Raw genomic sequence first — 24,829 nt, forward strand, 5'->3', positions numbered from 1 at the left:
CCCCCTCTCGGCGGGCCGTGTGTTTGAAACCCCTGCTGTACCATTTCTCTTGAATATCACGCTGGTCCTCTATTGCAGAGTAATCACATGGCACCATCTCAGAAGCCGCAGTTCAACAACGTCTCTAAAATTTCAGCCATTAACAATGACTTTAATATGACAATGACGAATATTGAATTACATTGTTTTGTATCACTATTGGTCAGAAAGCAACCAGTATGTAAAACCCTTTGGTGCTTCCCTCAGAGTTCAGAGGGGGAGCTGCTGCTGTTCGGCTGTGCAGGAACCGCTTCTTGTTGACCTGCAGACCACCGAGCCGCCACGCTGTTTCATAAAGAATATGACATATGGCCTCCTTTATGCGCCTTTGCAGTGTGGACGTCGTACCAAACCAAACAGAAACAGCCCTTCATCACACAAGACAAGCCTTTGTTTCCTGCTGGTTGATTTACCTCAACAGATCCAGGAAGAAGGACTCTTGACTTCTTGCACACGTGGCTTGGTTAAAGGACTGACCAGCAGTGCTCCACCTACATACAATCAGAGACAGTTAAGCTACTAAAAGTGAAAAAGTGATAACTTCACTGAGTAAAAATGCAACGATTAAAAAAAGAGGAGAAGATCAAAGACCGGCCCTAAAGGCTCCCAGAAACTATTGACACCCACACACATAACTTAATAACTTGTCTCTGCTTTGCCGGGATGAAGACATGAAACGGGTCGAGGAGAACATTCCCACAACTGTTGCTGACGTGTGAGTGAACCGCTCCAACAGTCACATTACGTGACATCATTCTGTGGCCCTGAAGTGAAGAAGTGAACGCGAGAAGAAGCCGATTTCACTGAGACAGTCAACGAATGCGTTCTCAGTGATTTCGTTACCAGTTATCTTCAGATATGTCCTGTGCCGTTCACTAAATGTAGAAAAAGCATACTTACATGGAACTTGGAACGCTGGAAACATGGAAGGTCAGATGGACCTTCATGGTACCGCGGAGCTTCAACCGGACTGCGCAGGATTAATCACCGCGGAGCGAGATGAGGGACCAACGAACCTGGTCGCAGACCACGACCTGTGGGAGACCGTGGAGGTGAAAGACCTGGGAGAGCGTGACCTCTGCGGTCTGCTTGGCCGAGGGCGGCTTGGGCAACAAAATGAGCAGTCTTGGAGAACCGTTCCACAATGGTAAGTGTGAATGTTTTACAGGCCATGTAACAATATCCAGTGATATGTTGACATGCGCCTTAGATAATATTACAATTATGAAGTGTGATGCTATATTTGTGATATTTGAGATGTGTATTAAACCAAAGATGACCCTCAGCCATCAACTAAATAAACACAATTATTCTTATGATTATGCGATGGCGCCTTCCGGTGTACAAACTGTGGAATAGCATCTGCTCGTTCTCCCCTCTCCGAAACATTTACACACAATACACACAATAAACCCGATGTTCTATGACGATCATCTTCCTTGTTTCTCTTCCTACTGACAGCAGCCACGTTGAGGTGTCGTTTCAGGGTAAACAGGTGTAAATAATTACGGCCCTGTTAATTACACCTGTGCTCACCCGCGAACGGCAACATGTCAAATAACACGCATATTTCACAAGCCTTTGTACATTTCACCGTCATTATTCACTTTAGGTTGGTTGTTAAGAGTCATACGGCCATTCTGGTCTCTCAAACATCGACTTTAATCAAGAATTTTACTCTTGGTCCCCTTTTAACTGTCGCACGTGTCTGTTACACTCGCACCTTTCCCCAGCTGTGTGATTACAGGTAGGAACTAAAAAGAGCCTCTAATGCAAAGGGGTCATGTCTTGTACATAAATATATCACTAAATAAACGTTTTTGAGCAGCGCTGGACACAAGCTGGACATGCAACAAGCATTAAAAGAGCACGAGACAAGAATTTAAAGATATCACGGAGTAACATGTCTACCTGAAAAAATACTCTGTGGTGACAATTTCTACCACATTTTCTTAAAATCTCTGTTAATATTTGTATGTAGGGATGTATGTATTTGTTTTCCTCCTAAGGCTATTTATTATTATTTTATTATACGTTATTGTGACTGCAACAATAACACATTCTGTATATATTTATGTTAATCCCCCCCCCCAAGATGCCCTGCTCCCTACATACAAAGACAGATATGCTGTAACTTGATGTCCTCGGCAGAGCAACTAAACAGTGGAAATGAAATGACAGCGATGCAAACATTGGCCAGTAGGTGTCTCTGTTGCGCAGGAAATTACACCTCCTCCGGCCTTCAAAGCGCCTATTTTCACATCCTGATATCTTTCTTGCGTGTACAACAAAGTACTCGTGTGAGCCTGAGAAATAAATAGTAAAAAACTGCTGAGGATTGTTCAATCAAACGAACGGCGCTCTCTTGGCGATGTGACACACATCCCACGTCCCTACCTGCGCGCAGCAGCTGCACTGACTCAAACTGTGCGCTGTGGATAAATACCAAGCGACCAATCAAATCGCCGCGAGCCGGTGCCGGGTTTATCTATTGGACTAAGCTCCTGTCAGTCACGACGGACGGACTCTGCGAGGCAGCGGTGAGTCGTGGCTGGCTGCAGAACAGAGATGTGAAGAATAATTTGCCACGCCGATAAATTGGGTAAGTAACAGTTTAGTGTCTTATCAAGTGCTGCTGGGCTTCTACCGGCTGCGCTTGCGCTTCCCTCCGACGTGCTTTAGGCTTCTGAATTAAACACGTGACATTGACGTGGAGCAAACGTGTTGCCAATGCAGAGCTTTATGCGTTCGTTGCATCTTAATTTATTATAGATGTGACTGAATATTTCTCCCATTTCAGTCGCACTGTGCAGCATTAACCTCGCAGGCAAATCCAACTAAGCTGCCATTTTAACTGTGCCAACTGCACCGGGGCATGTTGCAAGGTGACAGTTACCCACGGGATTAATGTTATGATGTAAACAGTTCAAACAGGTATTGCCAAATGTGCATGTGCGTCATTGCATCCATCGAAGCGACGCGCGCGTGTTTTGTAAACACCTCAAGCGGCGGCGGCGGCGGGCTGTGCGCGCGACGTCACCTTGTGGGACACTCCGCTTTTTATGCGGCAGCAGCTTGTGAAATGTTGATGAAGTGCAGTTTCGAAATGTTTCATCCACTCGTACAACAATGCCGTGAACGGTGGATGAGGATGACATAGTGTTAGTATTGTTTGTGTGTGTGTGCAGGGTTTGATTTTATCTTTTATATTTTGATCTTTTTAACTTACAAATGGCTTTGACAGTGCAATACGAAGGGTCCATCTTGGAGAAGCGAGCAGTTTTTATTGTTCTCCTTAAAAAAATGCTCAGAATTATCATTCAAATAATCGTATCGTTTTTTTACAGGCCTAAAGCCGTGTGCTGTTTTCTCGCTGACGGCGTCTGGACAGGCCAGGTGATGAATAGGCGGAGATCCTCCGCCCGCACGCAGCAGCAGGAGTCCAATCGCTCCGTCCGGGGAGGAGGGAGGGGAGGGCTGACCACTTAATCGGAGTGCTCGGAGTGATAAACATGGCCCCCGTCATGGAGGGCACACACACCGTTGTGCTCCTGTATGCACCCGTCACAGAGCGCAGCAACGTCAGCCGGTACTTCTCCAAGAGGCGGCCCCCGGGCTTCAAGTACGAGAGCCGCGCCCCTCACTCAGAAATAGCCTGTAATGACCATGACCGGGCAAAGGAGAGTCTTGCGGTGTCCCAACAAAGGGGCCAGTCTCCTGGCTCCTCCGGCGAACTCCTTATTGCCCGGCAGGCAACAAAGGACGCAGTTGCAGAGCTCTGCTGGCTCGCGGCGGAGCACCACCAGTTGCTGGCGGATCTGTTGTCGCTGTGTAGGGATTGCGCCGTCAAAGTGAGGATGGGCAACCAGGACGGGAAACTCCAGGATTACATGGAGGGTACGGAAGTTCAACCCGGGGGTCAGATTCAAGGCGGCGGCGGCGGCGACCGTGCTGTCACGGGGGTCCCGGACCCTAAGAGAGCTGCGTCAAAGAGCAAAAAGCCAAAGAAGTCGGGAGGCAAGAAGCTCGACGGCGTGCAGGACATCCCACACAGTAAGATGAGGATAAAGAGGAAAGTTGCGCGCGGGACTCCGTGTGTTGAGCCGCCCGCTCGCAGCAGTGCGTCCGTGCAGCCGGTCTCTGTGATGCAGCAGATCCCGGGTACCTCAGCCTCGGGCCACGTCACCGACAGCCCGGTCACCGGCTCCTACGTCAGCGCAGTCAGTAATCCCATCCTGCCCATGGAGGAACCCTTCCAGATCCCTCGCGAGGGTTGGGACTTCCCAGAGGACAACCGGGCACTCGACCCCGACGCCGATTTCTGCGCCGACTTCTCGGAGTACGACGGCGAGCTGGGTTACGAGTCGTCCTTCTGCAACCTGATGGAGGGTCTGACCAGGAGGGAAAGCGGGAGCAACCTTCGCCCGGCCAAGAAGCCCGATGCCACGGGTGGGGTCGTTTCCGAGAGTGGGGAAATCAACCAGATTAGTAAAGAGGTCAGGGTGGTGGCCAAAGTGCAGTATGTGGAAGGTAGGGTACAACATGTGAACCACGCGAGGCCCGACGGGACGGGGCCAGCCGTGCTGCATCCAGGGACCGGCAGCTGTCAGCAGGGTTACAGTGAGTGGCGAGGCCCAAACGTAGACCCCTCGCTAGCAGTCAATGGCGAAAAGACGAGTAACCAGCTCTCCGTGGGGCTGCGCTTGCCGTTATCGCATACCTCCGAACCTCGCCCCCCAGGTAAATCCCACGCCAAGAGCCCGTCTTCAACGTCTCTGGCCGGGGTCTTCAACACGTCTTTCCCTGCCTCCAACAGTCTCCACAGCATGTCCCCGGTCCTGTCCCCTCTATCCCCCAAGCAGGCGAGCCCACAGCTCAACCACCGCATCGTCCTGCTCTCGGATAACGGCGCGGACCCCGAACGAGACGGCTCCTGTAACGCGGACGAGGCCAAAGTCTTCTCCGACGTCGTCGACAGGAACGGCAACAAGCGGCCCGTCGTCCGTCTGGAGCTGAACCTCAGCAGGCGGCCGAGCTACTTCAAGGGGAACTCCTCCAGCAACTCCACCACAACAGGTGAGTGAGTAGAGATCAAAACCACCTCCGCCCGCCAGACGCCGATTCATGTTCACACTCCCTGCCACCGTGTGAACGTCGACCCAAGTGCTTCGATCCTCTAGGAGGCGTTTGTCAGAATGTGCCTTTCATCTGCCGTTGACGTTGCTGGATTTCAAAAGAACGGAAACAAGAAAGATGTTAAGATATTTACTTGAGAGAGATTCAAGCGTGTGAGTCTGTGTCAGCAATTACTCTGCAGTATTGTATTTGACAAGCATTTTCTTTTACTTTTTAGTCAACTAAAGGAGCATTGATTTCTAAAAGGTCTCTGCTAGTCCCGTCCTGGTAGATTTCCTTTCTTTTTTTATTGCTGTGTTCACATTTTGGCTGTGTCCACAAATTAAAAACTACCCAGCAGAGTTGCACAGGGGCAAACGGGGCCTGAGAATACTTTGGCTGATGATCCATTTTAACTCTCTAAGCACCGTCGGGAAGGCAAAGATTAGTGGGAGTGTCCCAGATCAAAGGCTCCAAGTTGATGCCGTGTTAACTGAAGCGTGTCCAATTTGGACTTTTAGGGACCTGCTGTCTCTCCCTTAAACCCACATTCTCTGACATGACAAAGGATCCGTGACCCATCAGGCCCGAGGTTTTTTTTTCTCTTTAAAACTGTTCTTCTTTCCATAATCTCTAGTATTTAAGTAGTATTTTATGCTTACAATTTTAAATACTCACAGCATATCAATTATTTTGCTAAATTGTGATGATGTCTGAAGCATTATTGCATTGTGTACCTCTTTGACGTGGTCAGTCGTCCCTTTCAGTTAGCGAAGGGTTAAGGTTGTCTTAATTTCCAGCAGCATCAGATGCTCTTCCGTTGACTAATAGGCCGTGGATAATGGTCGGCTTTAACCAGCCACGCTCAGATGAGGAGGCGAGCTGAGATGTGTGATGCTAAGCTAAGCGGTTGATGGCTCAGCCCACTAGTGTGGAGGTCATTTGGATCAGTTCCCACCGAAGTGACCCCATCCTTGTTTGCACTCCTTATATACACAGATGGCTCACAAATGCATGCACACATAATCCACATTTTTAGACCACAGCTTTTTTTTGGGACATAGTGAGTCCTAATTTTTTTTTTTTTATATCCTCAGCATTTGCAGCAACAGATGTAACTGCACAATATTTCCAGCCATAAGCTCTCTGCTTGAGACTCTGACAGGGCAAGATGCACTTACTTGATGCCTACATCATGTTAACCAAATGCTGCGTACAGTCCTCGTTGTCAAGGGTTAAACCTTTTAATTCTTAAAATAGATCCTTTCGTTGATTTTTGCAGCACCTTGGCGCCTTTGTGTTGCTCGATAATTGAGTACGCTTTAGATGTTAACCCAGACAAAAGGACACCAGAGGATCCAGCCAACAGAAGCCCGGCCCTTCAGTTTGCAAATGGTGAACTAATTATACTCTGAGCTTTGATCTCAATATTTATTAATGAGTGTGAGGATGCAGACAGGGATTGTGATTATAGAGCAACACGCTTTATGTGCTAATGCTCTAGCACTGTATTCTCTAGAACTGGTTGCATGTGTGTTGCGCTTTATCTACGTAAATGTGTGTTATTAAGTTTCCATTCACATTAGCGTTCGGGTTACTTGTTCTCTTATACCGATCATTTCTTTAAAGCTGCACGGGAAACATAAGACCTGCGATAAAGATTGAATACAGCGAAACGTGACGCAAATACACTGACCTATTATTGCCTCTCAGTGGAAATGTGAAAGTTCTGTATACATTTTCCTGTTTGCACCAATGAGATCCATGGCAACATTAGCATTGTTTCTGGTAAATGTAAATTAACCATTTCATTTCCTATTTAGCTGTGTTTTGTTCGTCACTAGCTCCTTAAAGAGGGTTTAATGGCCAAATCCGTTCACCAGGTTACTTGCTAACTGCATGTCTGCTGTTTGTTGCTGGGCATGATAATTGATAATAGCTGCTTTTAAAACATACATTTCAGCCATTAGTGTCCCTGTGTCTCTTTATCCGTCTTGTCCCTACTTATTCTATTGTCTGACATATGGCAGGCAATACCATAATCGGATTACCCAATACGTTCCTGCAAGGTCATATGAACCTGATCAGTGCAGAGACAGAGTATGTCACCCTCCCAGCTAGCTGTCATTCAATAGAGTTCCACCCAGCCAAGACAAGGGCCCGCTGTATTCAAGCAATGAAGTGAATTCTTCCAAAAACAGGCTTATACAGGCTTCTCCTGTGCTACCTTGGTTAATGTGTGCTATGTTCCGTCTTGTGCTTTTCCGCCGCTGTGTCCCATTCTTTCAAACATGTACCCACCCACCACTGGACTGGAGTGACTTTAACCAAATGGCGTGCCAGGCCCAAATAAAGCCCCTATCAAAGGAATAAAAATGTTTCTGTTAGCGGCGTTGTCCTCAAAGCACTGCAGTGCTCATCCTTGAGTTTCATCCTGCGTGGAAATATGGCTTTGACTGGCCCAAAAGAAACAAGGCGATTTATAAATCCTTCATTTTTATGATTCACACAAGTCTGTAAACCTTCCTGATGTTATAGATTTTCTTTAAATTTGTGGATAAAATAGGGCGGACTGCACAGCGCTGTAACAACAACAACAACGAGACTTCAGCATGAGATGAGGTTACTGTTCCTTGCAGAAGGTTATGCAATAATAGATTATTTTATTATTTCGGCTTTGTCTTGCCTGCAGTCGCCCCTTTATCGATCAGGGCACTCGAACTGCTGTTTTTCTCTCCGGTTGGGATGTTCCAGTCGGGACCCAACCGTAACCGCACTGCACCACGTGTCCCCTCGGTGATGGACGCGTGATTCGGTCTTCAGTGAGGGAGATTATATGGCGCTCTGTTTTCCTCGTGAACCGTAGCCCTGCGTGTGTGTACGTGGACGAGTGCAGCGCCTGCGTCACCTAATAGGAGTCGCTGCTCCCGATCCGATGGGGGCGTCACATTGCAGTGCTACAGCGTTACTTCGCTGTGTCAGCACTGACATCACAGCTTCAGTGCAGTGTTTGAATACGAGGAGAAAAACGTGCCTCTTCCTCGCCCTGTCCAGGCGGTGGCAGTGTGGGCCATCATGCAACGGTCAACCTGGCCCACGTGGCCCAGATGCAGGTTGTTTAACCGAGTCCTGAATGAACGTAGCCAACGTAAAGACGAGTAGGCGTTCATTGTTTGCGTATCTAAGAGAGATTCTGGAGAGAGCAGTTTCTGATCACTCGTCCTTTTTCCTTGGCCCGGAAATCTGGAAGTGTCCCAACTTACAGTCAGCAGTTGCCACTGCGGAACCATGCAGCACAGCATTATCTTAACGAAAGGTTATTAATCTAATCCCTTTTTCCTCCTGCTGCCCAAGTGCTGGATCACTGGAGGCACTACGGGCACTGCTGGTGTCTCGCAATGACTGATTGAATTTCAATGCTTTCATTTTTTAAATAACACCCCCCCAGCACACTGTGTGTGTGTGGGTGTGGGTGTGGGGGGGGGCTAATAACAGAATTGAAAGGCTTTAGCTGAGACCAAGACTCTGGAGGGGCTATACAAGAGGACTTCTAAAAGTTTAGAAGTGACTCCCAAGAAGCAATACGGCAATATATCATGTCCTCTTTTTTTCTTTGAGGGATTTCATGTTATTATATCATATTACTAGGGAAATCAAACCTACTTATTATCTCTGATTACTTCTCATAATTCTCCCCAAACATGTCAAGTTGTTGTTTTACAGCTGAAGGAAAATGAGGTCAACAAGCTTCCGAGATCTGTACCCTCCCCCCTGTTCCTTCCTACTCCCTCTATGTTCTCTCCTGTCTCCACCTCCTTATTCTTCCCCCAAACTCCCCCTGCCCCATATCTCTTATCTTTTGCTCCCTTTTTCCTTGCATATTGACACTGCGTTTCAAATTGTCTTATCTTTTTAAATTTGAGCACATGAGCTCCCTTGAACATTTGCGCGTGCCTTCTACTAAATGTAACAGCAGGCAGTAGGACGTACTACATTTGTAATGCCAGGTTTTGGCCCAGACTAAATATTTTTCTGGCGTACTGAATAATCTGCTCACATTAACTCTTGCATGCGTCATGGCCAGATAGATCAGATATTCATTGCACGTGAGAAGATTTTAAAATTGCATTCCTGTGCATGTGCAAGGCACTAGTGTGGTTCCTGAAGGCAACACCATGTGACTTGTTTGGGGCACATGACGGAGGTCCTTCAGGTTGAAGCAGCAGTGTGTCACTAAACAGTAAATACTAAGGGCCGGGTGCTTTAAAATGCACAGAAGGAATCCAACCTCCCCAGCATACTGTGGCATGAACAGAACTAAGGTTTCAAATGTACTTTCACCCATTTTTAGCTTAATGTTCTAAACGGTCACTCATCACCTTCTGTTTGACTGCCTGGTCAGGAGAGGGCAGTCTTTCCTAATCGGAAGTCATGTATTTCTCATCCTCGGGGGGCCTTTGGGTGACAAGACACATTTAGGCAAACTTCCCACACCTACCTGCAGCTGACCTGATTCTAGTACGTTGGTAGTGCAGAGCAACGGCTCTGCTACAAGTGCATCCCTTGAATGCAAATCAATAACGTTTTTTGAGGGTAGTGGCCTGCAGCCATTTTTCTTTTATTCGATCAGTGTGGCTTTCCGCTGGAGTCCGCCATGGGAACGGGGCCGTCTAAGTGCAGACAGAAAATAGCTGTTTGGCCTCAGGCCGGCAGCAAAACGTTGGTGTCTCTTGCTTGACGCTAAAAGATTCTGATGCCCACTTTCTATCTGGTTCCTCTTTGACTCCCTCAGACAGTGCTGCTTGCTTAGCCTTGCCACGCAAGACCACACCTGTTATGCTGTTTCTTTGCACAATGCGGCGAGTTAATCACCCGTTTGGTGGTGTGTTTGTTTGTGCAGAGGATTCCCTCTTGCGTCATGATGACATTTGGATGCTGGATGGCGATGACCACCCGGAGCTCTTTTCCCGCGCGCCGCGCCCCGATCACCTCGACTTCCTACGCATCACGCCGCCGGAGGACGACATCCTCGGCGACACGCCCTACTGTCCCAAGCTGGAGTGCACGGTGAGCGCCCCAAAGCAGCACAAGCACCTACAGATCAAATTCAGATATAGTGTACAGTGTACCATAGCACTGGTCTTTCTTTTTTTTCTTCCTCTTGGGACTCAAAGGGATTTCTCTCCACTCGGGCGTTGAACCACCTGATCATGAATTCTTAGAAATGGATTAACAGGTCATGGATTCTAATCTGTAGAACGTGGTTTAAAGCCCAAATGAGCAAGATCGCTCCACTCAAACTATTTTTGTTTAGAGCCAAGGCCGGAAAAGCTCCCCTTCCTTCCTAATTCATCTTATTTTTGAAAGCTTTCAGCTGTTAGGAGTAATTTGAGTAGAAGTTGCAACAGAGGATATTTTGCTTGCCTCAGAACGTGTGACTGATGTAATCGCACTGTACAGTGTGCGTGTCTTCTAAATACACACAAATCTCATTGGTAGAAGTATGTGACCTCTTTTTCTCGTTATTTTGGACGCCATTATGCTTCATTCCTTTGGCAAAGCAGATCACCTGGGTGAGGCTTTAGGCGGGTAGTGTACAAACACAAGCCCCGCATTGTTTTCTAAATGCGTTGTGAGCAAAATCAGTCAACATGAACGCCACGCTCTACAGAAAGAGACCGCCAACTCACATACTTCACTGTCACCCATTTCCACGTCGATTTAAAAGACGCACCTAAATGTCCATGATGATTTTTCAGTGTGTTGTCACGGCTGAATGCAATGGGGTGTGACAAAAATGCAATTATGTGGGTCAGACCTGTTCCTCCTTTAGATCTTTAGTGTTGTCATAACGACCAGGAAAGGAATGACTTCACTTCTATTTTGAGCTAATTTCTGTCAGATCTGCGTTCACATAACATTCCTGCTCTCCATATGTGCCTTTTCTAGTAGAACTCTCTGTGGGAGATTTACTCTGAGTTTATGAATAAGCGGCTTTATTATATAACTTAATTCCTCGGCCGTAGAAGCCCCCTTTCTATTTGTGACGTACTTCGAATGAGGTGGAAATCCAAGTCAAAGCAGATACAAATTATTCTAGTTAATTAGTCAATTTCTTCTGGTTGTGTTTCGTGTAGCATCACAACTTACAAGTCGTTGGTCCTTCATGCGGGGGGCGATATGTAATTTCTAAATATAATGAATATAATTTGAAAACTTGCTCAATCAGGCAGTCTGAAAGGACGCATTCAGAGGACCACCTTTGGTTGCAAAGGCTAATTAACGTTAGCTTGATCTTCTCTTTATTACTTTATTACTTTTAGCTTTACTTTATTCAACGTTAGCTTGTAGACTTTGCTAAGCTTTTTCTCTGTAAAAAAAAAAAGAAATCCTACAAACATATGGTTTAGTTTAATTTAAATCTGTCAGTTTAGATTGATGGTAACATTTAATCCAAATGTAGGACTACACATAACTTTATAGTTGACTTAACGTTAGCATGACATGTTAGCCTCTAAGCACGTTTGCTCCATCTGGCTAATCACCCGCTCTTAAGCCCCGTATTGCGATAGCTTTCCGCTTAATGGTGCAATGCTGTGCTACTGGACCTCAGCAGCTCTCCACCTGACCACAGACACCTCCTCCCACCTCCTCCCTCCTGCGCTTACTCTGTCACTGTGGCGGCCATTACCAGGAAGTGAGCCGGGGTAATCAGACACCTGCAGTGCTACAGGGCTCTGCAGGTCCCCTCCCAGCAAGGGAGGAACCACGAAAGGGAGGCGTCCCTGGACCGGGTGGACCAGTGAGACGCATTCTTTTCCCAACCTGTGGAGTATTTCTTTCTTTTTTTTCTCTCTCTCACACACACACACAACAGCGCACAGGGTTTTCCTGTAAAGTGAGAAACCAGGTGGAGGAGACCGAGGTAAACTTGGAAGCACAGCTCGGTCATGGACTCCGGTGTGTCACACAACTTTGTGGACACTGAGACTCAGCTCGTCGGGTGAGTCTGAAAGGCAGGCGAACTATGCTCCCCTGCTCTCCCAGGAAGATTACAGCAGGACATGCTTCCAGCCGCTGAGCAGCTGGACTTCGCCAACAGCGTCATGGGAATGTTACTGGCACAGCGGGAGGCTGAACATTACTGCTGACCACATACAGTCAACGGTAGACTTACTCTGATGTTTCTGAAAGTCTATTTCCTGAAACCTATTTTTATTTACTAAACGGCAACACAGGAGAGTGGTAAGAGGAGCTGTAGTGATTTCGTCCACACAAAGGCCTTTCTGTCCCGGGCCGCCGGAAGAAGTGGAATAGGAGCCATTTGGATAACTTGAGGTGGGAACCTTTTGAACAAACTCTTCTTTGCCGGAGCTGCGGTTTTCCCGCTCTCTCGTGGTTGGTGTGAGGCTTTGAGCCAAAATGGACGGTTTGAGTGATAACTCGGATGGAGCGGCGAAGCCGACCGGCAGCTCCCTGAAGAATGTCTTCAGCAGTATCTTCAGCCGAGATACGCACGCCTCTTCAGACGAGTCGGCCGTGCTGACGTCTTTCAAGGAGCTGTCGGATAATGGGAATCTTCTACCGGAAGGCGATCCAACTGCTGAGACCAAGATGGAGGAGGATCTGCAGGAAGATGTGCATCAGGATAATGGCACTGCTTTCTGTGATACAGGGCAAAGCCCAGAATCCTTGGTGGCTGGCGAGGGGTCTAGCGACCAAGTTAAGGCAGCAGTTGGAGCGTCGCTTGATGAGGATCTGGTCCAGGTCAGTTGCGTGGAAACATACAGTGACGAAGAGGAAAATGAGGATGCCGGGGCGGCCCGCGGCAGCACAGGTCTGTTGAAGCCGACCCTACTTGAAGAGGTTGATGATAATAAAGTCGGGCATGGTGATGAGATAAAAGATGGCACTGGGGCCGAGTGCCAAGCGCCTGTGCTCACAACACAAAGAGTTACGGAGCGATCCCGAATAGAAGCCATTCTATATTCAGGCAGGTTTGTCAGCAGAACGAACGCTAGGAAACCTCTGAGCTCTTCACTTTCCAAACGGGCAATTGGCCGCAGCCCCAAGGAGGGCAAGCCCACGGCATCTTTGGATGTAGGAACATCTGGTACAGGAGAGAATAGTAAAGACAATGTAGGAAAACATGGAGGCAAGGAGATTGCTGGCGTAGATGTTTACCCATCAGTTCCTTCCACCATCTCCGGACAGCAGGCCTCGCGTCATGATGCCGAAGCCCCTCTTTTAATAGATTTAAATAATACACATGAGCTAAGGGATGAAGCTGAGGTGGGGGATGAGAAACCTTCCTCCAGCCAGGTGTCCTCCTCCGTTACCTCCACCCCTGAGACACCTGAAGCTTCAATCCAATCAATCTCCGGCCCAGAGGAGCAGTCGGAAACTGTTGGTATCCCAAATCACCCTACTGGGATTAAAAACCCCATGCCTCTGTCCTCCTCTCCTGAAGAGTCCCAAGGTGACATCAAGCCGAGTAGCAGTCCTCCCTCACAGCGCACAACAGCTCCGAAGACACCAGACACACCACCTTTGGCCCCATCCACTGCATCCTCCACCAACTCATCCCCATCCAGGGGCACGCCGCTCTCTTCTCCCCCGTCCTTCCAGATGCCGGCCCTCTTCAGCGGGTTGCGGGTGATGAAAATGGGAGCAACGGGGGAAGACAGGGGGACCGTGTCAGAGATCAAGCAGAGGGAGAAGGATGCTGACCTGGCCCTGCTCAGCCTGAAGAAGACCGTAAACAAAGCCAAGCTCATCCCCGAGCAGAAGACTGTTATCTCGCCAGCCAAAAAACGGGCAGAGCCTAAACCTGTGGTGGAAACTAAAAGCTCTAAAATGCTCAGTCAGCTGCTCAGTCTCGAGACTGAGCCCAAAAAGTCAGACGTTGGGCCAGACGGGGTTCCTGAACACAGCAGGAAAGGGTCTGGGAATGGAGAAGAGGTTCTTCGAGGCCCAGAAAGCTCCACACCTCCAAAGGAGAAAAAGAACACCTCGGATCAGGCCTATGAAACCTTCAGGAGCATCTTCGGCCCCAAAACTGTTAAAAAGGACAAATTGGAAGAGGTGGATGTGGAAGCAGTGAAAAAGAAAATTAAGAATGACAAAGAAAATCTGAGGTCTATCTTTGAGAGAGCCTCCAAATCACCCGGAAAGGAACTTGGCAGTGCCCCAGAAGCTAATGTATGCAATCCCAATTATTTTTCATATTTGATTTGTTATTGAAGCTGCACACTCGGTTTGTACGATAAGGAGACTATGACACAAACCGTTTCACTGCCATTACCACCCGTGTGCTTATTTTTGCCCCTCACAGACTGAGCTCACGTCCCCTACTGACAGTGAGGACCGCACCCCGGGGCGTCTTCAGGCTGTGTGGCCACCCCCCAAAACCAAAGATGAGGAGGAGAAGGTGGGGCTCAAGTACACCGAGGCAGGTAAGAACCTCGAGCTCTGTCTGTCTCCCTGCATCTTATCGACCAGGAATGCTGACGGACGTACTGACGGAGCTCACCCTGATTGGCTTCGTAGATGAAGGAGTATGTATCCCACAGCCCTTGTTAATGGCTCTTTTGTTGTCACCAAAACGGCAATAGTCACACCCTTTTTTGAGTCCTCACACTTGACTGAAATCCAGAGACGTGTCATGTAGAGCTAGTTAAGTGTCATCAGCAGGGTGCAGCACATCCTCTAAATACATTTAATCTTCAGTTCTGCTTTTGTGCGGCTGCTGTTTCGTTGTGTCACATGAGTAGGTGTTCGAGGTACATTTACCAGAGTGTTGTTTGGGGCGGCGCGCCACGTTTGGCCCCTCTTGTACTCTGAAATGACACGCAGGTTAAAAACACCAAGGCGGTCAGTGGGTTGATTTCAATTACGGTTCTCTCATGTTCAGGGTACAGTGAAATTGTGTTGAACTTAAAGCGCAAGCTGCTGCGGTGAAACAGATGTTGGCCGTTCTGTGGAGCTTCATCCCAGAGGATAGATTAAGACAAGCGACCTCAGATTATTTTGTTGATTGCTCTACAATCGAGCTTTGCTCTTGTCTAAGAGAATAGTGCATGGAAGTTCAGAAGAGGGGCAAAGGTCCAAACACCAACAGGCTCGTACCAAATGCAATTCTTCAAGTCTCCTCTGTTATTTACCTCACATCTGGGGACCTTAGATTAACACGCTATTGACTCAGAATTATCATTGTTCCTAGTTTAGACTGTGCTGGTGAATCAGACCCAAACAGTCGGGGCATTTATTCCCCTTTGCCACCCCTAACCTGGGTGTTTTTACGATACGGACAAAGTCAGTATCTATTGTTTGAAGTAAAATGTTTTTCAATTTGAACTGTGTTATCCTCGATTATCTGAGCTGACTGATCAAAATGTTTAGTTTGAGCTTTCACTCTAGCCGGCGGTATAGATTAAAACTGGTTGGTTGGGTTGTGAGAGATTAAGTGATCCACCCTTCTGTAGAAGAAAACGTTATTCCAAGCCCTGTTTCCTATAGCTGAGAAAACTGAAAGAAATTAGATGGGATTTAGCAGTTTGTGAATGTGGTACATTGTGTGTGTGTGTGTGTGTGTGTGTGTGTGTGAGAGAGAGATGATGGGTGAATAATAGTCCATTTACCTTTTACCATCCCTTGTTGTGCCGGCTTTCAGAGCACCAGGCTGCCCTCTTGCAGCTGAAGAGGGAGTGCAAGGACGATCTGGAGAGGATGCATGTAAGTTGTTACTAATTCATTTTAGATTTTAGCCCCAAATCACATATTGGCTTTGGAGGGCTCTAGATCTCTTAAAAAATCAACTTTTCAGAACTCATTATTTTCAAATTAATTATTAAATGACTTTTAACAATGACTAAAAACATATTTCACTCGTCTCAGTGAGGGCGGACTAGATGAAGAAAGTCCAAAAAAAATCAAACCAACATTTGGGCTTTTGGGAAAGAAAGCGGTAGTTTATGTGTGGGAGTCATTCATGAACAGCGCTTTTAGTTAAATTTCTAGTAAGTTGTCATGTCTAACCTGACGCAGCAGTTGACTCTACTGAACACAAGATGGCGCTAAGTAAGCATGAAATGTTCAAGTGCAGCAGCTGGGCCGGTGCTGAGCAATCACTGAGAAGCTTTAACATGTCAGATTTTAATGCTGAACACTTTTTAAATGTAAATTATTATTCAACCAGACCATTGAGTAAAAAAAATAATACATTTTTTTTTTAACTTTCAATGTACAATTTTTAAAACATTTTTCCCAGAGAAATTGTAAAAAAATTGGGGGGGGAAACCGACTCAAACCCTTTATGGAATTCAATGCTGCATTTCTCAGATGAGGCACAGACAAAAATGTGATTTATACGACCAAATAAAGAGCCTTTAGGGAGTAAAATATTGAAAACATTTTAATTTATTGAACTTTAAAAACAACTCCTGTCCTGACAAGACTTTTAATGTGAATTAAACAGCACTTATATTTATTTAGCAGACTTATACAAAGTGAAGATATAATATAAAATACATGAATAGAGGCAACATCTTAAACCAATTTAACACATCTAAAAGAGAATATATCTAATTATTTCAAATGATTTCCAGTCACACATGCAGAGATGTCATCACAGAGTTTTGGGCTGGACATTTCCTTTGTCTCCAATAGGACTGCTCATTCCAAATTCAAAGAAAAATGTGTCATTCATCAGAAGCGGCGGTTCAGAACTGTCTCACAGGTGTTTTTATTTTGTCCCTCAACTGAATGAAGAGTGCAACCTATTGGATACCCTGGGAAAACCAAAGGGACATAGCTGTGGTCGCGTTGCATCATTTGTACCACTGATGAATTGCATTTTGGGCCGTTACTCTGAAAAGTGTGACCTCAGAGTTGGTTTCTCAGCCCGCTTTAGGCCTTTAATTTGATGTTGACCCTTTTTAAACAGACACTGGGAAAGTGGTACCGCAGTCGGCCCTCGAGAGACACTGGGAATACTGGTATTCCTAAACTGGCTGTTGATCAGATACATGTGGGACGTGATTTATTGCAAGACAGTTTTCTTTCTGTGTCAAATTAGGACTTTGCTTTGGTGGGATTGTTTTTCATTGCTTGAAATGTCACTGTACTTGGAAACAGGACGAGATTCTTATTTATTGAGTCTTGTTTGTGTAGATCGTTGGATGAATAATTAAGGGCTGTAAGTGAAAGTGGCCGACTGTTCTGACACTTTCGTCTTGTCTCCGGCTTCCTGCTCGTGTTCCCGACAGTCCGACTACGAGCTGCAAATCTTCCAACTGCGGGGCGAGCACGCCGTCTCCACGTCCCACCTGGAAGAGGTCATCGGCAAAATGCGGAGCGACCAGGGCTGCAGTACCGGCCGGGAGCGGGGCGAGCTCCGTGATGCCGCCGTGTCCACGGAGGACGACCTGGCGCCCCGGACCTTCCGGAACGTGAGCATCCAGACGGACAGGGAGACCTTCGTGAAGAGCCCCGAGGGGCACGGTGGCGGGCCCGCCCAGAGCCCCAACCAGAACGTGCCGAAAAAACTCAACTTGGAATCTATCGGGCTAAATCTAAAAGCTGCCCCGCCCCCGCCGCCGCCTCCTCCGCCCCCTCTCCCACCAGGGCTCTTAGGACCAGCCCCACCTCCTCCTCCTCCTCCTCCCCCTTTCCCGGGCACCACCGCACCACCACCACCACCACCACCACCCCCTCCTCCTCCTCCTCCCCCTTTGCCAGGCTTCGCTGGAGCGCCGCCTCCACCTCCCCCACCACCACCACCTCCATTCCCCGGAGGTGGTCCGCCGCCCCCACCACCTCCCCCTCCCCCTCCTGGCCTACCTGGAGCTGGTCCCCCGCCACCTCCCCCTCCTCCAGGCGGAGGCCCGCCACCTCCACCCCCTATGGGGGGCTTCAGTTTTGTTCAGATGGTGGAGAAGGCCCCGCGTAAAGTTGCCATTGAACCCGCGTGTCCCATGAAGCCTCTGTACTGGACCAGGATACAGATCGAGGACAACAAGTACGTTCAACACCGTTTAGATTCCCTCATATTGCTCTTAAAGGCTAAATGTGGGTAGTCACAGCTCGGTTCATAGTTTAAACGTTTTGTCCATTATTTCAGGTGGTAATAATAACTTTATACCCAGAGAGTCAATGAGATATCCTCACACTTGCATTTCTGTTCCCTGAACTAACGGCGTAATTGTATTTATTCGATATCACCGTAATGATTAGCAGTGATTGTTTTGTGGATTACTGCAGAGCGTCATAAGGAGTTTAAAGAGCGTCTTCCCGAGCTAACGAAGCTCTGGGCGTCATTGGCCCTTGTCTAAGGAGCTCTTACTTTGGCCCTGAACACTCCTCTTCAAAGAGAGATTAAAGATACGGTGGGTGCACACCGGCCTCGTTCAGATGCTGTGTAATTGTAAGTGGATTATCCGGCCCATTTACAGCGGCTGTGGTTGCTGCCTGAGTGCCAGGCCTGAGCTTTATGGCCTTGTATTTCCACGGCTGGATTAGTGGGAGAAAGGGAGCTGTGTCTCTCTCCCTCTCTGGTGCGGACTTACTGCACTGCAGCAAGTCGGCTATAAATTTAACCGTTCAGGGGCATAAAATGGGTCAGATGTTTAACGGTAGCTGGATCAGCTGTGTGATCTTTGTTAATGGCGTGAGGTTCTGAGTTATGAGGAGGGGGGGGGGGGGGTCAGTATTAGGTGGAAATATTTCTTCTATTTCTTCTTCTCCAAGCTTTGTTGGAACCGGAGGCCGCTCTTTGGACCTCCTTTGCTCAGTCCCTTAGACAGGAGTGCAATCCATGCCGAGGCAACGCCGGGTGGGGGTGGGGTTTAACCCACGAGATGTGCTGTCGATGAACCGCGACCTTCCACCTGCCATGGTGACATCATCGTAGTTGGGCATGTGCGGCTCATTCCTCCATTTGTTCCAGTTTCTTTGGCGTCCTGTTTATTTACATCCCGCAGAAGGGACGCATGGACAGATGGGAGGTTAACGTCCTCTTGACTCTAAGCACTTCTCGGCCTCATTCCGCCTCCGGAATGTTTGTGCCGCGTTACTCGGCAACTTCAGGAACACAACATCGCCTCCCGTATTCTCGCCCGCTGGCTGGAAATGACCCTTTTGTTCCAGAAACGAGCTCGTCCTGATCTTTTGTTGTTTTTATCACCTCTCTCATAAACAGTCTAAGGTCGAGATTGTCAGCGTTTGCTCCCCAAGTTTTTGTCCGACGGCGAAATGGAAAAAACGAAAACCAGTGGGCAGTTTGAATAAACATCAAATAAGCTTCCACAAATGGAACCACACCATTTGTTTAGCCACCGCGAGCCATTGTCACCATGAGTTTTGCCGTATAGGTTTATGCTGAAAACGGAAGTCAATCCCCGTGTTCCAACTTCCCTTCGTTTTGCAGCAACAACACACTGTGGGGGTCTCTGGAGGAGCCGAACATTGTCAACGCCAACGAGTTCGAGGACCTGTTTTCCAAAGCCACGCTGCAGACGAGGAAGAAGCCGCTGTCCGACACCTTTGAGAAGAAAGCCAAAACTAAGAAGGTGAGTCAGTGGCGCGTCGCGCGTCATCCTCGATGCTGTTGGTTGTGTGGAAAGCCCAATGCGTTCAGTCTGTTTCTCCTGCGAAGGATATCTGGTGCACTTTGTCCTCCGGAGGGCCTCTCATCAAGCTTTGTTTAGAAAATACTTTTTGCATGCTGTCATGTTCAGTCCTAAATTAAAGGGAGAAGTGGATTGTGAGTTGTGAGTTGCTCGCACATACGTGTGAGTTCACTAAGCTGAAGTGTGCACGAGTATGTAATGTCGGTGTGGCTTAAACCGTTCTTCAAGGAAACCAGGCTACAAAGTCAACAGAAGTGGGCCTTTTTGTGCCAGATTGATCTAGTCCCCCCCCCCCCCAAACCCACCAAAGACACACTTGTTGATGTCTCGTCAAATGCTGCAACTCAGCACCTCTGCTGCAGCCAGCGCCGCGTCAGCATCCTGGTCCTCACTGTGGCGTCCAAGGAGTTAACAACTGGCCAATGCTCCAGACTGCCCCTCTAAATCCATTCTGATCAATTTCTTAAGGCTCCACTCTGCTCCAGAGGGGGGGGGTGTGTGTGTGTGTGTGTGTGTGTGTGTGTGTGTGTGTGTGTGTGTGTGTGTGTGTGTGTGTGTGTGTGTGTGTGTGTGTGTGTGTGTGTGTGTGTGTGTGTGTGTGTGTGTGTGTGTGTGTGTGTTCCGTCCATGATCTCATGCCTTAGTTCTCTCCACTCAGTCTGGTCACTCTAAAGCAGCAAAGTGTCCAACATTTGATCCAACTCACATCCAGACACCAAACTGGCTCCTGTCTGTTCTCACCGCAGCCAAGAGGAGGTTCGACCCCCTCGAATTAAAAAAAACAACAACCCACTAAGACCATTTCATACGAACCCAACATAACGTTTGCCTTCTTTTAACTGTACTATTTGGATCCATATAATCTATATATAGTGTTGATATTGTACACTGGCTGTGGATCCTTTCTATGTTTAGATATTTGTGATGAGACAAAGGTTTTCTATTTCATATAAAGGTCTGTGTTTAGAGTCAGCGGGAGGGTACAGAGTCCACCGTCCAAGAGAGAAAGTGAATATGTGGACGGCGTGGCGGTTTTCAGCCCGCGCGGAGTCCAACTCACTGGCAAGGTCGTCTCAATAAAAAAAAAAAAAAAAGTTGTTTACATCATTTTTTTTTTTTATCCTTGGAAGTTTATGCTCTGAGTTATAGGGAGAGAAATCATTTCAGAGAGAAATCCTCGGAATCATTGGCCCGAAAAATATTTCCAAGAAGTCGTGCTGCTTACCGAGAGAGAGAGAGACTGGGGAGGAGAGAGACTGGGGAGGAGAGAGACTGGGGAGGAGAGAGACTGGGGAGGAGAGAGACTGGGGAGGAGAGAGACTGGGGAGGAGAGAGACTGGGGAGGAGGGAGACTGGGGAGGAGGGGAGACTGGGGAGGGAGACACGGGGGGAGAGACTGGGGAGGAGGGAGACTGGGGAGAGAGACACGGGAGAGCAGGGTTGGAGGCTAAGTCAATTGACCATACAATTGGAACAGAGGACTTTTCTTTCTTGCTGCTTCCAATCAGCAGGTTTTCCCTCTTTAAGCCGACCAGCAGTTCCCCATGTTGACTTCTTGAATCGTATTTGCATCAATTGTCATTGGAGACATCGTCGTTTAATCAAACAGAATGTTGCCACCGAATCCGTGAGAGAGAAAGTGTGTTTCAATTAGCTTGTTTGTTTGTTTCTACGTGTGTTTGTGTGTGTGCGTGTGTGCGCGTGTCTGATGACGGCACGTCCTCGCCAGCCATTATGCACTTGCCCAGAAAGTGTTACCAGATCACGCAAACGCCACAGCCCCCGGGTGTGTGTGTGTGTGCGGCGGCGGGGGAGGAGGAGATGAGTGGGAGGCGATGGAATGTGCGTGTGCATTATGCATATGAGCCACTTCCCCGCTTTCTCCCCTCGCCAGTAAGTTAATCTTTATCACGTGTGCCCGGCGAGAAATCAAAAGCTCTTGTTTACTCCGAAGCCCTTCGCCCTGCGCTCGTTAGCATATCAAAGCGGAGGAGACGGCGTGGAAGAGGGATGTCCCGCCGCAGCGGGCCGGGCCAGGCCAGGTGGGTGATTGCAGGCATGTGGCTGCGCTTCACCGGCTCGAGGAGGCGACGGAGACCGGGCACCTATAGGAGACGCACGTCTGTGCATTCCTGATCGAGGGAGGGAGGGAGATGGAGATGGGAGGGAGATGGAGATGGGAGGGAGGTGAAATCAATGAGGCCCAATGTGCCGCTGAGTTCGTAGGCGAGCAAGTATGCACGTCGGTAAACACCGAAACGGCGATTTCCTCTCCCACATCAATCAAACCCGTATCAAGTTTATACGTAGCGGATCTCCTTAAACAAACACCGGCTTTAACCGGTTTATGGGGATGACTTATGAGCAATCACAGCGCGTTTATTAAAGGCATATTTGAAGCCCCGGCTATGACGTGGGAGAGTGGGTGTAAGATTAACACCGCTGGGGTTGCCGAGTGTACCGTGGTTGGTTATTGATGGGACGCCTCGATCCATTTGTTATTTCAACATCTGCCCCGACAGATAATCAGACAGAGAGTCACCGCGGAGCGGGCCAGCCCTGGTTGTGTAAACCGTCCGCTGGGCTCTGAACCAGCAACCCCCCCCCCCTGCCCACCTCACCGAACATCAGCCACCTGCTTCGGCTCAAGCTGCCGACACACGTCTTCTGGTTTATTTTTCTTTTCTCTCTTCCATCTTCTTTCCTTTGACCCGTCTCAGCATCAGCATCCCCCCCCCCGACGCCCCCCCCAGCATCCAGCATCACTTGTCTTTTCTCATTAACGTAACTATTTAGGCTAATGGACGACTGCTGCGGGTCCCTGGCCTGCTTTTAGTGCGGCCCGTCCCGAGTGGTTAATTAGAGGTGTTGGGATCCCCCCAGTGATCCAGGTAATGGAGCTGGAAGCAGCATGGCACCCACTAACGCCCCTGTAACGCAATACCCACTTCTAAGGCTTCTTGCTGTCGGGCTCCCGCCGGACGGCCCGGTAGCCGGCCGCGCCGCGCTACCTAATGACGCCGCCCGACACATTAACTTTTAGAGCGCGGCTTCAGCTCGGGCGAAAACGCGCTCTGGCTTTACGGCTAATTCAGCCATGGGTAATTGCGTCCATGTGTGGGCACAAATAAAAATCCCGTGAATTTATAGTTTGTTCAAAAAGCTTGCTCTTCTAGACTGTCCGTTCATGGCGCCACTTTTGCATTTGTACTTTCGCCGCGACTTGATATTCTTTGATTACATCTCACATGCTCATGGGTTAAACCCGGAGGAGGTGCTTTTCTGTTTGACACTGACACTTCCCGGGCGCTTGCATCGCGGCGACGGGCGAGTTGGTTCATGCCCGTCTTTAAATGAAGATCAAGCTTTTGCAAGTGTGAAGAAATCTGAGCTGGATCTTGGAGTGAAGACACCGTATTAGATTTGAAAGTAACAGACAGTAAAATTGCTCTAAATTTGAAAAGCGACATCACACAATATGATGTAAATGTACGAAAATGTGGTACTAAATAAAGAGTCACTATCCCTAAAGGAAGAATGCAATGAATCAATGCAATGAATCCTACTAACGTTCTTGGAAATCCACAAACTTGTTTTCTGTTTCTCCAGATAATCAAGCTGCTGGATTCCAAGCGTTCACAAGCAGTCGCCATCCTCATATCGAGCCTGCATCTGGAGATGAAGGACATTCAGCAAGGTGAAGAAGAAGTTTCCTGAGCACACCACGATATCATTTTAATTCTCCCGGGAGCTCCTTTTTAGATTCAACAGCAATAAAATGAATTTACAGTTCCGTTTAACTCTGAATTGAGGACGGCTCGTGATGAAATGCAGATGGGAGTTACTTTCAGAGAAACAGACGGCTACTAATTCCTATCTAGAGACACTTTTCCTGCATTCATTTCTGTTTCCAAGTAGTATGTGGAGTTTTATTTTTGTGCGAGGAAAGAAAAAATCCCGTGATTTATCAAAATGTGAGGCGGGATAAAAGCAGCCCGTTTGTCTCTGTCAGGCTGCGACAAATCTCTCCCGCACTGGTTAAAATCAAATAGCCATTTCCTTCTTCTTCGGAGCTGCGTGGATTGATTGCATGCTTGGTTGTTCTGCAGAACAAGCAGGAGTGTGCGTGCCTGCGTGCGTGCCTGCGTGCGTGCGTGTGCATAATACGTGCGTCGGGGACCGCGCAGATGGGCCAGGAATTGGTCCTGTCCCGGGACTCTGGCGGAGCGAGCGCCTGCCGCCTGCTAGTCTGAGCATGCGGCCAGCGGATCTGTTTATTGTAGCCAGTGACGGTTTCCACAAGCCTAATGGGACTGACACCCCACTAATGATCTAAGCATGTACAAAACCACCTTCCACAGTTAGCAGACACTGCGCTGCCACATAAAACCACCTCAAACGCGACGGCACAGAGCACCGGGACGCCCGTTTAGTTGTTAGGTTTTTCTTTTTTCTTTTTCCCCCCCTCTGTGCTCCAGTGTGGACGTGTGGAGGCGGTTCGGTGAAACACCCCGGCGCGAGGCGGCTTCCTTGTGCCTTTAATAGGGGCTGTACGCGAAACGGACGATTTGAATCCGACAATGCAGGACAGCACCTTAATAAGTACTTCTAAGGGCTTGAGTCCCCGGCCTCGCCTGCTTGCCTCCCCTTTGTTGCCAAATTAAAAGGACATGGGACATGTAATGTAATTAGAGCTACTAGGGAGGGAGGGAGGGAGGGAGGGGGGGAGAGAAGGCAGCACTCTGGCAGAGAGAGCGAGGGGGGGTCAACTGCGCCCGCCTGGCTGGGGGACCCTCAAGGGCCACCATGGTTCAAGAGCACACCGGCCCCCCGCCACACACACACACACAACTGGCCACACGCACACATGCACATGTTCACACACGCCCTTCCACACCAAAGCCGATGAGTGAAAAGTGGAAGGAGAGGGTGTGAGGCTTTGATCTGTCGGTGTGGAGAGATATCCGGCCCCCCCTCCCCTTCGGATCAGAGTGCTCCTGTGCACACTGGAGCAGACCCCCCTCACACCCCACCCGCGCCGCCGCCCC

At 48.5% G+C, this 24,829-nt stretch overlaps 1 protein-coding gene across 3 annotated transcripts in view; it reads left to right on the forward strand.

The window, feature by feature from the left end:
- The first annotated feature begins 2,134 nt into the window (after positions 1–2,134).
- Positions 2,135–24,829, forward strand: part of LOC120832517 (formin) — a 39,863-nt gene continuing 17,168 nt past the window's right edge. For 2 of the 3 annotated variants that reach the window (XM_040198849.2, XM_078089439.1), the window contains exons 1-6: positions 10,944–14,355; positions 14,489–14,609; positions 15,827–15,888; positions 17,421–18,172; positions 19,580–19,721; positions 23,391–23,478. In XM_040198849.2, coding sequence (XP_040054783.2) covers positions 12,577–14,355; positions 14,489–14,609; positions 15,827–15,888; positions 17,421–18,172; positions 19,580–19,721; positions 23,391–23,478 — 2,944 coding nt within the window. In that variant the 5' untranslated portion in view covers positions 10,944–12,576. Of the gene's footprint in view, positions 2,642–3,386; positions 5,116–10,054; positions 10,222–10,943; positions 14,356–14,488; positions 14,610–15,826; positions 15,889–17,420; positions 18,173–19,579; positions 19,722–23,390; positions 23,479–24,829 lie in introns of those variants that run through there. The other variant, XM_040198850.2, reaches the window with a different exon arrangement.

This window comes from Gasterosteus aculeatus, chromosome 15 (assembly GCF_964276395.1).
Source record: "Gasterosteus aculeatus chromosome 15, fGasAcu3.hap1.1, whole genome shotgun sequence".
In the NCBI taxonomy this organism is placed as follows: Eukaryota; Metazoa; Chordata; class Actinopteri; order Perciformes; family Gasterosteidae; genus Gasterosteus; species Gasterosteus aculeatus.